At 39.0% G+C, this 15418-nt stretch overlaps 1 protein-coding gene across 7 annotated transcripts in view; it reads right to left on the bottom strand.

Annotated features, from left to right (window-relative positions):
- Nucleotides 1-15418, bottom strand: part of Gab3 (GRB2 associated binding protein 3) — an 87912-nt gene that overhangs the window by 20659 nt on the left and 51835 nt on the right. For 5 of the 7 annotated variants that reach the window (XM_048457613.3, XM_048457615.3, XM_048457614.3 and 2 more), the window contains exons 2-4: nucleotides 12371-12674; nucleotides 5471-5690; nucleotides 4496-4977 (exon numbers count right to left, since the gene is read on the bottom strand). In XM_048457613.3, coding sequence (XP_048313570.1) covers nucleotides 4496-4977; nucleotides 5471-5690; nucleotides 12371-12674 — 1006 coding nt within the window. The remainder of the gene's footprint in view (nucleotides 1-4495; nucleotides 4978-5470; nucleotides 5691-12370; nucleotides 12675-15418) is intronic. The other 2 variants (XM_085685108.2, XM_048457610.3) reach the window with 1 other exon arrangement.

The raw sequence follows: 15418 nt of genomic DNA, 5'->3' as shown, positions 1-15418 counted from the left end.
TTCTGGAATAATAGGAACTGACACTATCTGATTTCATTATTTATTCTAATGTTATAGTAATCAAGACAGTGTCGTACTGAAGGAAAACTCAGTCACTAGCCTAAGTTCATTGTATTCCACTCTGGCTCTATTTTCCCTTTCTAATTTTTTTCCTCTAACTCCCACTCTTCTTCAGGTACCTTGAATTCCAAGAAGGTCAGGACTAATGAATAAATGTCATTATAACAAAGGATTGAAAGTATCCCCAAGAAATGATGTGCCTCAAAGAATAGATTACTCCCATGATGAAGTTGTTCCCCAAATGGAGGCAATTTCTCCATGCAGGGAATAGAGACAACACCCTTAAGCAGGAGCAATCATCTCATGGAAATCAGATTGTTTCCTTCAAGTTATGACTATAATAACAACTTTTCTAAAACCAGAACAGAGATAATGATTGATCAGATCACCAGGCTGAACGAGATTACCTACTGTGTCAACTATCTAACATTGTCATTCCCTCAGCTATGCATGCCTCAATTCTTTTTGATTTATTTCATCTCCTATAAATTCTCAAAATTTTCTTAAGATAGACTTGGGGTCAATGAATCTCTCTTTTTTTAATCTGTTTTGTTTTCATTGTTTTGTTTTGTTTGATCTAGTGCAATCCCATTGGTTAAAAATTCTTTCTCTGTCGACTTCTTTAATTAGCATATTCAAACAGGTAGTGGAACCTAGTCCACTGGGATCCTCCCTGGAGCCTAGAATTTTTCCTTAAAACTCTGGTGAAAGAACAAACAAATATTTCAATAAACTGGAATTGAGAATGCTAAAGTAGAGCCACATAAATATGTTCAGCTAAACTTTGAAAAAGAAGTGAATGCCATGCACTGTAGAAAACATTATCTTTTCAACAAATGGTGCTGAAACAATTGAATGCCTACTTATAAAAGAAATCTAAACAGAGACCTTATACCTTTCACAAAAATTAGCTCTAAGTAGATCTTAGGCTTAACTGTAAAATGAAAAACTAAGGCACTGCTACTACAATAAAACAGAAGATCTTGTATCTCGTGATGAAAAAAAGAACTGATGTCATTTTTTTTAAAAAAAAATAACACTATCAAGAGATAGGGAAAGCAAGAACAAACTAGGAAAAGACATTTTAAAAGTAAACATCCCTGATAAAAGACTGCTACACAACACATACAAAGAACTTTTAAAATAAACAATAAAGAAAGAATCTACTAAAAATGAGCTTAACAGACACCTTACTATAGACTATGAACAGATGGCAAATAAGCTTATGAGAAGATACTCTATATCATATGATATTAAGGAAATGAAAATGAAATAACCAATAGAATGGCTAGAAGTCAGACTACTGACACCACCCCATACTAGTGAAGATGTAGAGTGAAAGGAACTATAATTCCTGGCTGGCAGGAATGCAAAATGATATGATCACCTTGGAGGATAGTATGGTAATTTTATAAAAACCTAAACCTATTTTCAACCATATGGTCCAGCGATTGAATTCCTTATTTATCCAGAGGAATTAAAAATTTATCAGCATGCAAAAACTGCAAAAATGTTTACAATAGGTTTATTCATAAATTGATATAAGAATTAAAAATGAGAACTGATGTTAATACTTTCTGCAGATAATATATATGTATATATATACAAAAAAACTTTAAAAATCTACATATTAGAAAATCTGGATATGGTATCAAAACACAAAATCAATTTGAATTTCATACAACATCAAAAGAGACAAATAAAATGTATTTGACAATAAATATAAAATAGTAAATACATAAGAATATATTATAATGAACTCAAAGATTTAGCAACAAAAAAGCAAGTTATTCAACTTTAAAATGATCAATAGAATTTGGAGAGATGGCTCAGTGGTTACAAGCACTAACAGCTTGCAGAGCACTAAGGTTCAGTTCCAAGAACCCACATAGTAGCTCACAACCATCTATAACCCTAGTTTCAAAGGATCTTACACCTTCGTCTAGCCTCTGCACGCAATGCACAAACGTTGTACACAGACATACATGCAAACAAAATAACCATACATATAAAATAAAATTAAATAAACCTTCAAAAAAGATTAATAGATATTTTCAAGAAGGCAACAGATGGCCAACAAATATATGAAAAATGTTCAACATTGTTAACCATCAGGGAAGTTCAAAATTAGATTATCAACTCAGCCCAGCTACAATAACGACCATAAAAAAAATCACAAGTGCTGGTAAGAAGGTGGAAAAAGGAAAATACTTACATACTAGTTATACGAATGTGAATTAGTGCAGAAATGATGGAAAATGTGAAGCTTTCTTCAAAAAATTAAAAATAGGTTTACCATATGATCCAGCAGTTCCAGGACCAGGATTATATGTCCAAAGGAAATGAAATCAGTTTGTCAAAGAGACATTGGCAGTACCACACTTACTAAGATACGTTAACAGCAAAATGTCCATCAACAGATAAAAGGAAAAATGTGTCATATATATGCATGCACACACACAGGATCATTTATGCACACAGTAATGTGTACATGCATACAGTGGAAGGTTTTCATCTATAAAAATGGGAAATCTTTTAATTTGAAATGATATATCAAATAAAAGCAACCAGATAAAGAAAAACTGCTTCATGATCTTACATATTAAATCTAAAGTGGTTAAAATTTGGGCCTAGCCCTGTGGTTGCCAGGAACATGGCAGTACAAGGAAATGAGATGTTGATCAAAAGGTCTAAACTTTTAGCTACAGCATAAGAAAGTTCTGAGGGTCTAATGTAAAACATAGATAGTTATGGGTGTGTTAACTAATCTGTGATCATCCTTACAAATTGTATATAAATAAGAGGAGGTGCAAGAATTTTCTGGGGGCTGGAGAGATGGCTCAGTGGTTAAGAGCACCGCCTGCTCTTCCAAAGGTCCTGAGTTCAATTCTCAGCAAACTTCTGTAATGAGATCTGGTGCCCTCTTCTGACCTGCAGGCAGAGTATTGAGAATATTGTATACATAATGAATAAATAAATCTTTAAAAAAAGAATTTTCTGATTTCTATCAAGATAGAGTCAATGATTAAGAAAGTGTGATGCTGGTACAAGTTGAATTTCAGAAGACAGGAAGTAGAACCAGACTGAGACCCTTATACACATGGGTTTCATTTATGATAGCGGGAACAGAACAGCCTGTCCAATACAGGGAGCCCCGTCATGGGATGGACATCCAGAAGAACGAAAATGAGCCTTTCCCAATTCTGTCCTCATACAAACATCATATCCAGGTGGATGGCAAAGGAACAGAGTGTCAATTTCCATTTTTACTCTGCTTTGTCCAACCCAATTTGTTTCTACTCTTCACTGTTGTTTCATGGTCAAAACCCCTATTTTCATCTATTTTACTCTGTGTTTTTCTTTATCCAAAAGAACACAACCTGGCTGTTTCATGTTTGTCTCAAGACTGAATTCATTGTCACACTCCATAATTCTACTAGCTTTATTCACTCCAGTTTCTAATTTTGGGGGTGGTGTTTCAAGACAGGGTTTCGCCATGTAACATCCCTGAATGTCTTGGAACTCACTCTGTAGACCAGGCTGGCTTTGAACTCAGAGATCTGCCTACTTCTGCTTTCCAAGTGCTGGATTGAAGTCATGCACCACTACTGTCCAGTTTTAGTTCCTAAATTTTTCTTACCAACTTCTATTTGTCCCCATTTTTTGTTACTATTCCATGCATTTAGAACCTTTGTGCAATGGGGACACACTCATTTCACTGGGGTTATCTGATATGTGATGGTTAGTTACATCATTAAAGGACCTTGAGTGTTTCCAGAGTGGCATATTTCTTAATCAGAATGAGAGATTTGAAAACCAATTCACCTTCCTTACACTTTGACTAACTCCTTTGATATATACTCTTAGTAAGTAATAGTGTGGGATTGTATTTGGGAGGAGGGAGCATGAGAAAATGAGTTTGTTTTTTTTTAATCTCTCTATAGGTGTAAGAGAAAGGAATAAGTGAATTGGTATGCTGAATGAGACTAACAAAATTGATAAGTAATACAAGGAACTATGATCTACAGTTTTTAAGACCATTATGCAGGTGAGAAACAGAGAAGAGAATGGGATCAAACTGAAGCAAAACCACATCATACATGACCTTCTGTACTACGTGTCTTCAAGTGACTCCAAACAAAAACCAGTAGCTCAGTCTCAGATGAACAGATTACAACCTGGGCAAGGACTCACATTGGATAGGGGCTCTGGCCTTTTAAATATCTTTACCAACCTAAGAATCTTCCCTGTGGCCAGGCTCAAAATAGGGGTGGAGGTACCGAGGAACAGGAGAGTTCTATGTGTTCTCACTGTATACTCTGCTTCATTAGGAGACTGGGCTGGTTTGAACAATGAATGATGCCATGTGGACATAAGGTGTGAGGATAGTCCTTGCCTATAATTATGCACCTGAATACTAGTACCCAACCCTTACCTTTCCATGACCCGACATGGTCTAAACCAGAGAGAGAGATTCTTCTTGGTACCATAGTGTACCCTGGCTTCTTGCTACTGCGGTACCCAGTCAACAGGAGCTGATCTTCCTGGCGCCGTTCAGAGAGATAACTTGGCTTAGGAGGGCGAGGAGGTGGAGTATTGGACATAATGCTTAGTTCTTTTGCCCCACTGGGTAAGGAAACTTGCTTTTTTTCTACATGAATTATGGGATTTAAAGAAGATTCCAGAAATGGTGAAGAAGATATGTGGTTCCTGGATGGGACATTGATTTCTCTATTCCAGATTAGAGCAGGCTGGGGCCTTGTGGAAGGCACATCCTGAGATCCATTCCCTTGGTGCTGGGGTTGGATCAAAGTATTAGAGGTAAATGGCTGCAGACCATCAAGAAAAACATCATCAAAAGAAGTCTGTTCCAATGAACGGTCTGAATTTGACCAGCTATCACATCTGGTTGGAAGACTGAAGAAAGAAAAGCATATAAATTTGATTGATATATGGACATCCATACACAAACTCCACATATACTTCATTCTAAGTTGCCATATGCCATCCTTTTTCTACTTGTAGAGACTTTTTTTTATAATACACATTTATACCAACTCCTTAGTACAGAAAAAAAGTGTGTTTGTTTGTTTCATCCTATATAGCATCAGATGAGTAGGAAATGCAAGGTGAGAAATGAAAGTCACAATGCAGAAACCCATGACTCACTTTATTTAGAATACTATTTCATCTTTAATAGTGATATTGATAATGATCTGCCCTCATCCTTTGCAGTAGTAAAAAAGAGATGAGAATATACCCATATACTAGAAAACATTCTTGCTAAACTGACTTATTTGTCTATATTCTTTGAGCACATCTCAGATACAGACTGCAAAAGTCAGTGTGAGCTCTATGAACAGAGCAGAACATTCTAGAAAGCCCAACTGAGTCTCCAAAGTAAGCATACCTGGTATGGTGTAGTCTTCCAGTTTCACAGTTGGACAGGATCAGATAATCAGGAAGGAAGAGAAACTCTGACTCACTTCTGATTTCCTCAGTGGATACGATATTAGTGTTTGGGTCATCTTTTGGCAAGGCAGAGTTGGCAACATGGGCGGTATGAAGTGAACTGGCAGGGGATGGCTGGAGGGAGGAGGGCATGGGAGAGAGACTCTCCACAGAATCTGCTGGAAAAATCATTTCCCAGGTTAGTGTTTTAAGAATGGCTATAACACTCACTCAAAGTTTCTCAAATAGTATCCAAAAACCAAATAGAAGATGCAAATCACAGCTGGTGTTTGTACTGGTGGAGGCAACCATTTCCTCAAGCTATAAACAATGTCTGGGAAAGGAGACCAGTGTTCCAAGAGTGAAGTGTTGAATCAATTAAGAGAAAACAAAACAAAACAAAAAACTTAAACAAGCATTCTTGGCTTGAAAATCTGCAGTTCAATAGTCTACATACAGCTTAACAGTCCTCAGCAGAGTTGAATCACTCAACAAATATACATATATATGTGCATATGCATTTAATGTATTTATGCATAACAAGTTTATGTGTATATACTAATATATATGTATATATGCATTCAGGCATATAAATATTATGGTTTGGATATGTCTCCCTCCCCCCAAAAGGCTCATGTGTTGGAACTCTGATACTGAGTAGTGAATTCAATCACTGAAAAGTAACTTGGATCATGTACATTCCCATTTAAGAATGGATCAATCTACTGAGGAATTGATAATTTAATAGCGTTATTTGTAGGTTGTGGAAGCTTTTGAAGGCAGGGCCTCTTTGAAGGAAACAAGTCACTAGAGAGGCATATTTGGGGGGGCATATTAGGCTGTATTCCATCCTACCCCCATTCCTTCCTGTCTATAACAATGCAAGCAGTCTGTGCTACACTCTTCTACTGCTTTAATATTCTGTTTTATCTCAGGCCCAAAGCAATGGAGCCAGTTGACCATGGTTTGAAACTTCTGAAATGGTGAGTAAAATATGAAAATTTCTACTTTCAATTTGTGTCATGTATTTGCCACAGCAACAAAAATCTGACTAACACAGAAAATTGGCACTAGGGAAGGGGTGTGGCCATAATTGTTCCTGAATATGTGGTTCAGATGCCTTTGGAACTGATTTATGGGATGATTTTGGGAATTTTGAGACCTGAGGTAAAGAAGATCTGGAATTCTGTAAGCAGAACTTCATGATGACTCTAGTGGGAACTTAGAAAATAAGAATCTTGTAAGAGTCCAGACAGAAAAGACTATACTCATGATGTATCACAAGAGAATGAAAATTCTTCTGGGGATAGAATTAGAGTTCATGTTGTATAGTAGAAAAGAACATTACTGCATTCTGTCATGCCCTGAGACTTTGTGGAAGGCAGAACACAAAGGGCAACATAATGTTCACTCTATTCTACAAGGGTTGCGGGCTGATTTTAGTCAGGTTTACAATAAGAATCAAGGAACAAAAAGCAAGATGCAAGAACTGAGTTTTTTGTTATTTCATTTTATTTTTAATTTTAGTTTTATTTTAGTATATAGATGTTTTGTCTACCTGTATGTCTGTGCACTGTGTGTGTGTGTGCAGTACTTGAGAAGGCCAGAAGAGAGTATCAACCACATGGGCTGTAGCTCACAAGGCTAGAAAGCCATAGCTCTCCAAACCTTGAGGAGCTCACATCACAGTACCCTATGCTCCAGCTGATGGACATGGAGCTATAGGATTTAATACTTGACTTTCTGGGTTTTGACTTTGCGTGTGTCCCATTCCTCCTTTCTTATGCTCCCATCCTGCCCTTAGGAGTGGCAATGTTTACACTGCCAATATATGTTGGGAGTATGTAAATTTTTTTAAATATTTATTTATTTATTATGTATACAATATTCTTTCTGCGTGCATGCCTACAAGCCAGAAGAGGGAACCAGACCTCATTACAGGTGGTTGTGAGAGACCATGTGGTTGCCGGGAATTGAACTCAGGACCTTTGGAAGAGCAGGTAATGCTCTTAACCACTGAGCCATCTCTCCAGCCCGGGAGTATGTAAATTTTTTATGGGGATTCACAGAGAAGAGATTGCCTCCAGTCTCCACATAAGACTTTGTACTTGGATTGATTTTTGAGCAATGCTGAATCTGTTGACAATTTGAGAAAAGAATTTGAGGGGTTTTGTTTTTTTTTTTTTGGTTGTACACAGGATAGTCAAAGGATGTGATGTATGATCGTGTTACTGTCTTTATTTGGGGTTTAAATATGGTTTGAGGAGATTTAATAGGGTATCAAATAGAAAGAACTTGGAATGATTAATCTTATCAACTTGACTGGACTGAAAGATGACTAAAAGGTTATTCAGGCACAGTTCTGAGTATAAGCATTTTTACATTTTCACAAATGGTTAAGGGGAGAAATGTGTGTACATCATCCAGTGAACTAGAGTCCTGGATGAAACAAAAAGAGAAGAAAGAAATATAGGCATTCATTCCCCTTGTTTCTGGCTGTGAGGTGAGCAACTGTGATGAGCACATTTTCTTGTGGCTATCATCTTCTGTCTCACAACAGATCCACTGAAATAGGCCTACAAAGGATCCAAGCAATCAGGGACTGAAACCACCAGCTAAAATAAATCTGCCCCCTTTTGTGTTTGTCACTACACCAAAAAGTCTAACACATTCTGTATGCATAAATACATCTTCTAGTTATCAATGACAGGTTCTAGTTATCTGTTTTCTTCAGGTATCCTCTATTGTAAAGTAGAGATGACAACAGCACATCTGGCACAGAGTCATAGGGAAGATACAATGTTGCCTAGACTGTGACTAACAAAGACAGAAGCAAATGCTATACAGTTGTTTCTTCTTATGGTACTTTCCCTTTCTATGGTTTTATTTACCTGAAATCAACCTTAGTCTGAAACTATGAAATGGAAAATTTCAGAAATAAGGAAGTAGTGTGTTTTCTCACTGTGATGGTGGGGCTGATCTAATGGGAACTCACCAAGGCCAGTTGGATTGGGACTGATGGAGCATGTGATCAAATCAGACTCTCTGAACGTGGCTGACAAGGAGGGCTGACTGAGAAGTCAAGGACAATGGCACTGGGTTTTGATTCTACTGCATGTACTGGCTTTGTGAGAACCTAGTCTGTTTGGATGCTCACCTTCCTAGACCTGGAGGGAGGGAGGAGGACCTTGGACTTCCCACAGGGCAGGGAACCAAGACTGCTCTTTGGACTGGAGATGGAGGGGAAGGGGGGTTGGGGGGGAGGGAAATGGGAGGAGGGGAGGAGGTGAAATTTTTTAATAATAATAATAATAACAATGTGTGTATGTACGTGTGTACATGTTCAGGCAACTGTGCGTGTGTTTGTGTGTGTGTGTGTGTGTGTGTGTGTGTGTGTGTGTGCAGTGGATATGAAGGCTAGAAGAGATCTTCGGATCTCTTGGATCTGGAGTTACAGGAAGTTATGAGTTGCCTGATGTGGATGATGGGAACCAAACCTAGGTCTTCTGCCAGAGCAGTGTGCACTTTTCACCACTAAGCCATCTCTTCAGTCCCAGAAGTCATAAATTTGAAATTCTGAGGCATTATGACAAATTTTTGTGCATACACTATGTTCCATCTGGGATTTTAATCTCCTCTCTGTCCAGTATATGCACAGTCTGCACTATTGTACCCATCCAGCATTAGCAGCCGTCTTTGCTATCTAGTTGTCATGGCACCACAGTGATTGTTTTTACGTAACTTTTTTTTTCTTAATAATAACCTTAATGTGTAAGAGTAATGATCCCAGTAATAGAACTGTGTTAAGTAAATGTCATAAACAGCTTCTGTTAGTACAAACAAGTGGCATATTTTCACTTAATATGAAAACATCTTATATTAAGTTTGCAAGATTGACATAGGAATGAACCTTTTATTCTTAAAATTGTGAAGAAAAATAGGTATTTATTTTGCTGTCCCACTTCAAACTGAAAAAAGTTTCTAGTGACAGTCATAATGTATGATAAACACTTATGTAAGATAGAAAGGCATTAAATGTGTGCATATATACTTAGAGAATATGATATACCATCGAAAATAGAGACTGGAACTTTCTGAGGCTTCAGGCATCTACTAGAGATTTTGAAATCCAACACCTGTAAATAAAGGGGGTTGCTACATATGGAAAGTTGCAAGAAAGCCTTTATAACATGGATTTCAGGTGAAAAGGACTTGACCTTTACATTTTCCTAAAAACAGAGGGAATAAAAGGAGTTGTGGGGAAGTTTCTTGGTTTCTTCCAAGTCCATAACAGGGTCGAGTTGTCTAGGTTCTTCCTGGTTCTTTATTCCTGTTCTTTTTGGAGTCACTGAGAAATATCCTACATATATATGTTTTGGGACAACTGCTGGATGAAAAGAGAAAGAGGAGACTCATTCGAGTGTGTGTGAAAAAAATAGATGTAAAAGTTTGGGTAAACCACGCCCCTTGCCCATGCTACCTGTGATGCGTGAGGGAGCTGGCCCTCCCCCTTACCAATTGCAGCACTCAGGGAAAGTGGTTTCTGATCCTTGCCTGGGACAGCACAATAGAACTGACCGTACAGACAAGGGGGTGTGGGTGAACTGACTAGAAAGTGAGTATTGGAGATCTGGCCCCACCCCTCATCTGCCACATAGTGACATCCCTACCACACCACCTGTGGCTGATGAGAGAGCTGGCCCTGAGGACAGAAGAGCTAGAGACCTGTCCCTGCCCCTCACCAACTGCAGCACTGTAATGTTGGCCCTGAAGGTGTAGGTGTAGAAGAGCCTACCCTGAAGGCCTAAAAGCAAGAGAACTGGCCTGGCCCCTTACTCATCACTACAAAGGGTGAACTAGCCCAGACAAAGCTGGAGAGCTCATGCTGGTGGTGAAGGGGAAGGGGAAGCTGGCAGACTGACCAACCTTGCAATTACCCAGGCCCAGAACCAGAATTATGAGTTGGCCCACCACAACATCCACCCCATCTGTGATCTTCTGGAGCACACAAAGGGGCTGGTCCTGCAGACTCAAAGCTTCAGGATCTCCACAACACAGGACAGCAACAGGATATCCAAGAAGGGTCTCAGTGAGGGCCCAATATCGAAGTGTAGCAGAAACCAGAAGTCTCAAACCAGACCAATATCTCTTTGCAATGAACACTTACAAACAAAGATATGTGGATAAAAGTGTTTACTGCATGACTCCACGGTGTCACACTACAGCTTCCATGACGAGATATTTTCTTTTTTTCTCTTAAATTCTATTTTAATTTATTGGGGAGGGGGCAGTTGCAAGGGCAGAGGGCAGATACAAAGGGATGGGAAATGAATGGGATCAAGAAGCTTAATGTGAAAGACACAAGAATAAATAAAAAAGAAAGTTAAAAATGTTTGGCTGAAGGTAGAAAATAGGATAGTGGAGAGACAGCAGCAAGCACCATTGGAAGAGTTGGTCAGGGAGGCTCTGCTAGGTTTGCTTGATATCAGGCTCTAGGCATGACTGATATATTGCGACTTTGCAAGCTCTATCTGTTGTACCAAAGATAAAATACTCACTGTCACTTCATTTCCTTTTATTTGAGTGCTTTCAAAATTCAGTAATGTTACTAAATAATATCACTTAATAAGTTTTGCTGACTCATGAAAGGAATACACACATGCATGTTTGCTTTAGAAATGCAACCCTGACTCCCCATTGCCACCTGGTGTTATAATGTGGATATTTCCAAGGTAGATGGTAAAAAGAGTTAAGAGTTATTGAAATGTTGAAGTATGTGCCAAGATCAGGGATACAATTTTTTTTTTCTACTAAACAAAGAGGCTAAAAGAAGTCGGATACAAAATTCCCTATTTCAACTGTCAGAATTTGGTGAGATAATACTAGGGCACTGTGATAGCTAATCTTGGTTGTCAACTTGACTACATCTGGAATCAACTAAAGCCCAAGTGGCTGGGTAAGGCTGTGAAGGATTTTCTTGATTGAATCATTTGAGGTGAGATGGCATACCCTAAATCTTGGTCACAATTTCTGGTAGCAGTCCACAGAAAAAGTACATGGAAAGACGAAGCTTTTACTTTTTGCGTGCTTTCCCTCACTCTTTCTGGGAAATTCATCTATCCTGCTGCTGAGGCATTCCTTTGCTGGTATTAGAACCTACATTTTAAAGATTTCATTGTAGAGTGAAGACCAACTGTGGCATACACATCCTCATGGATTGAACAACTATCTGATTCTCGGCCTTTCCATCAGGAGACAGCCATTGCTGGACTAGCCAGACCACACATGTAAGCCACTCTAATAAACACACACACACACACACACACACTATCAGTTCTATTTCTTAAGAGAACCTTGACTAATACAGGCTCAAAAAGGAAAGATTTTCTACAAAGGAAAGTAAATTATAACCCCAGGCTATAACCCTCTTGTATATTACATGGGAATAGTAGTATGTGGAGACAGGGTCAAAGACAAGGGAGGGAAGGAGATGGAGAAGGAGAGGAAGTGGAATTAGAAGGCAAAGGAAGAAAAAAAGGGAAAGGAGAAAGAAGAAAGAATTAATTGCTCTCAATGCCAAAAAGTGACCCAGAGCCAACTTTCAGGTTGTTTATCAGCAGAGATCTCCAATGTTATATGTATGGGCAAGTTTTGCCTTTCCACATTTGGAACCGAATCCTACTACTAAGCAAAAGACAGTTTCAAGTGTTGTATTAGTAGGATTAGCTTTGATAATATTCATTAGATTGCCAAAGTACCTTCACAGAGGCAGGCACCACTTATTTGCAGTAGTTTTCCAGCACCAACAAAGCATCTTGGACAATCCCTTTCCTCACAGGAGTTCCAACCCTGCTCTTACCTGCACCATCTTCTAGGTGACTGAGATTGCAGACTTGACTGATGCTGTGTACCCACACCTGCATTTCTTCCTCAGTCTTGGCTACTAGGTAGAATGTACGGGAAGTAGTCTTGACAATGAACACAAAATTGTTCTGAAATTCTTTCCTAACGAAGTCAGGGCCTGCATGCTTCCACACAGTGCATTCACTGAGGTCTATCACACGGATAGGCTTGCTGGAGTGCTTGTTGCGATAGTACTCTAAGACATCAGGATTGCCACTCATGCGGCCCCGCCGGAGAACAAACCATCGCTTGCGCCAAGCCTGCAGAGAAAATTTGACATGAAGCTATTAGACCAATTTTTCGTGTTTCTTAAGCTCTGACAAGGACCTTATAGCAGGGACAAGGACAGCAAGAAAGAAGAAAAACTGTCATTCTAAAGTAACACTTTTTCTTAGAGAGAGTCTTAAAGAGGGCACAATAGATTCAAACTCACTGTGTAGTCAAAGGTGACTTCAAATTCTTTATTTAAGGGGCTGGGAGCTAGACTAGTTGCTCAGTAGTTAACAGCACTTGATGCTCTTGCAGAAAACCTGTATTCAGTTCCTAGTATCCACACGGCAGCTGGCAATCACCTGTAACTCCAGTTTCAGGGGATCCAATGTCCTCTTCTGAATTCATGGGCACCAGATATGCATGTGGTACACAGACATGCATGCAGTCAAAGCATTCACACATATTAAATAAAATAAGTAAATGTAGTGTGTGTGTGTGTGTGTGTGTGTGTGTGTGTGTGTGTGTGTGTGTGTGCTGGACAGTTTTATGTCAACTTGATACAAGCTAAAGTTATCTGAGAGGAGGGAACTTTAATTAAGAAAATGCCTCCATAAGCTCAGGTTGTAGGCAGGCTTGTAAGGCATTTTCTTTTTCTTTTCTTTTCTCTTTTTTTTCTATTTTTTGTTTTCTTTTCAGGACAGGGTTTCTCTGTGTAGCCCAGGCTGTCCTGGAACTTGTTCTGTAGATGAAGAGACTCTGGCCTGAAACTTGGAGATCCACCCACCTCTGCCTCTCAAGTCCTGGGATTAAAGGTGTGTGTCACCATCACCTAGCAAAAGGCATTTTCTTATTTAGTGATTGATGGGGGGTGCCATCCCAGGCTGAGTAAGCCTTGGGGAGCAAGTCAGTAAGAAGCTCCCCTCCATGGTTTTTACATCAGCTCCTGCCTCCAGGTTCCTGCTGTTTGAGTTCCTGTCCTGACTTCCTTTAATGATAAACAGTGATATGAAAGTATAAGCCGAATAAATCCTTTCCTCTCTAACTTGCTTTTTGGTAATGGTGTTTCATTGTATCAACAGAAAACCTAACTAATACTATATTTCTGATTTTCTCTTGCCACCATTTCCCAAGTGCTGGTATTACAGTTCATAACCATACCAAACTTCCTAATGATACATTTGGTACTAAAGAAAAAATATACCATCTGTAAATCTGCTTTACTGCATAGTTTTAAGGACAGGTCAGTATTGGGGAGGCTAATGATACAATTCATAGCCACAGTTTGGAGAAGGGAGTGAGGAACTTGAGTCCCACACCTTTTTATTTAAGGTATCCCTTCATTATCTCATGCAACTGGACCAGGGCACATACATAACTTTATGTTGTAGCAATTGGACACATTAGCCCCAAATGGGAATGAACACAGAAAAGGGAAACATGGTAACAACAAATGCAAGTGGAGAGATTTATAGCTCTGTGGTTTTTCTCTTCCAAGTGATGGCATTTGTGCTAGCTGGATGTGTGGTTCTGCTAAGAGGCATGGTGAGCAACAGAATAGGAAGTCTTCTGTAACTATAGCTTTAACAATAACAACAAAAAGATTTGTTTTTGTTTGTTTTCATGTGTCTGAGTGTTTTGTCTGAACACCACAAGAGGGTTTTTAATCCCATGGACCTACAGTCATAGATAGTTGTGAACCACCATATGGGACTTGAACTCAGGCCTTCTTGAAGAGCAGCCAGTGCTCTTAACCCTGAACAATTTCTTCAATCTCTGTATCTCTAGTTTTTAAGCCAAGAAGTTAGGGGGGAAAATCATCATTTGGAGCATATTCACTTCTCTCTCTATTCAAATAATATGAGATTCAGGGAAGCAGAGACTCTAAAGATGGTCTTTGTTGAAAAGAAAAGACCAGCTGTCACAAAAGACCCATAAGTATACCTTAGAATCCAAAGTCAGTTGTCACAAAAGACCCATAAGTATACCTAAGAATCCAAAGCCCTTCTAGGCTGTTTCAAGGGATAGCAAGCAAAAGGACAGTCACTGAGTTGGGTTGAGGCAGAAAAGCCCTTCCCTAGATCTGCCTTTACATGCATGTAAAGCTCTGAAAAGAGATTTGTCTCTCAGAAGATGGAGGCAGAATGACAGGAGAAACAACAGCATGAATATTTTATGTGAATAATCTAGGAGGAAGAGAAAAATTAATGACTCAAAAATGTCTGTTACAAAAACAGGCACTGCCAGGCATGGTATACTTTAATCTTAGAATTTGGGAGGCAGAAGCTGATGGGATATCAAGGCTATCTTACCCTACTAAGTGAGTTCCAGTTCAGCTGGACTACAAATTGAGACCCAGTCTCAAAAAACAATAACAACAAGAAAACATGACTGGAAACAAGAAAACTGAATGGAAGTGGGTCATTAGCAAGGAGAGGAATTCACCTCGCTCTGGGGTTTAGAATAGGAGGTGGGAAACCAGTTTTGGGATTAACAGGGACAAAAGACAGGATGATGTCTTGCATGCCTGCTAAGAAAAGCTTTCAGGGAAGGCCTGGAGAACCCCAAACTTTCCATGGGCCACTTTGGTGAGGAAATGTGAAGAGGAACTTTGTTTTACTTCTTTAAAAATGGTTCCAAAAGAGGAAATCAAATTGAGCACAGAAGCAAGTTTCATGTTAAGTTCTTTTAACACAGACATTATAATTCATTGATTCAAAAAGTACAAGTTGATACAATAATATGCTACATACTATGCAGATACTGAAGAAGTCAAATCAAGCAAGTCACATAT

The sequence above is a fragment of the Myodes glareolus genome, chromosome X (genome assembly GCF_982192425.1).
Source record: "Myodes glareolus chromosome X, mMyoGla1.1, whole genome shotgun sequence".
In the NCBI taxonomy this organism is placed as follows: Eukaryota; Metazoa; Chordata; class Mammalia; order Rodentia; family Cricetidae; genus Myodes; species Myodes glareolus.
The sequence above is the reverse complement of the archived record's forward strand: the minus strand, read 5'-3'. Positions and strand labels throughout refer to the sequence as shown.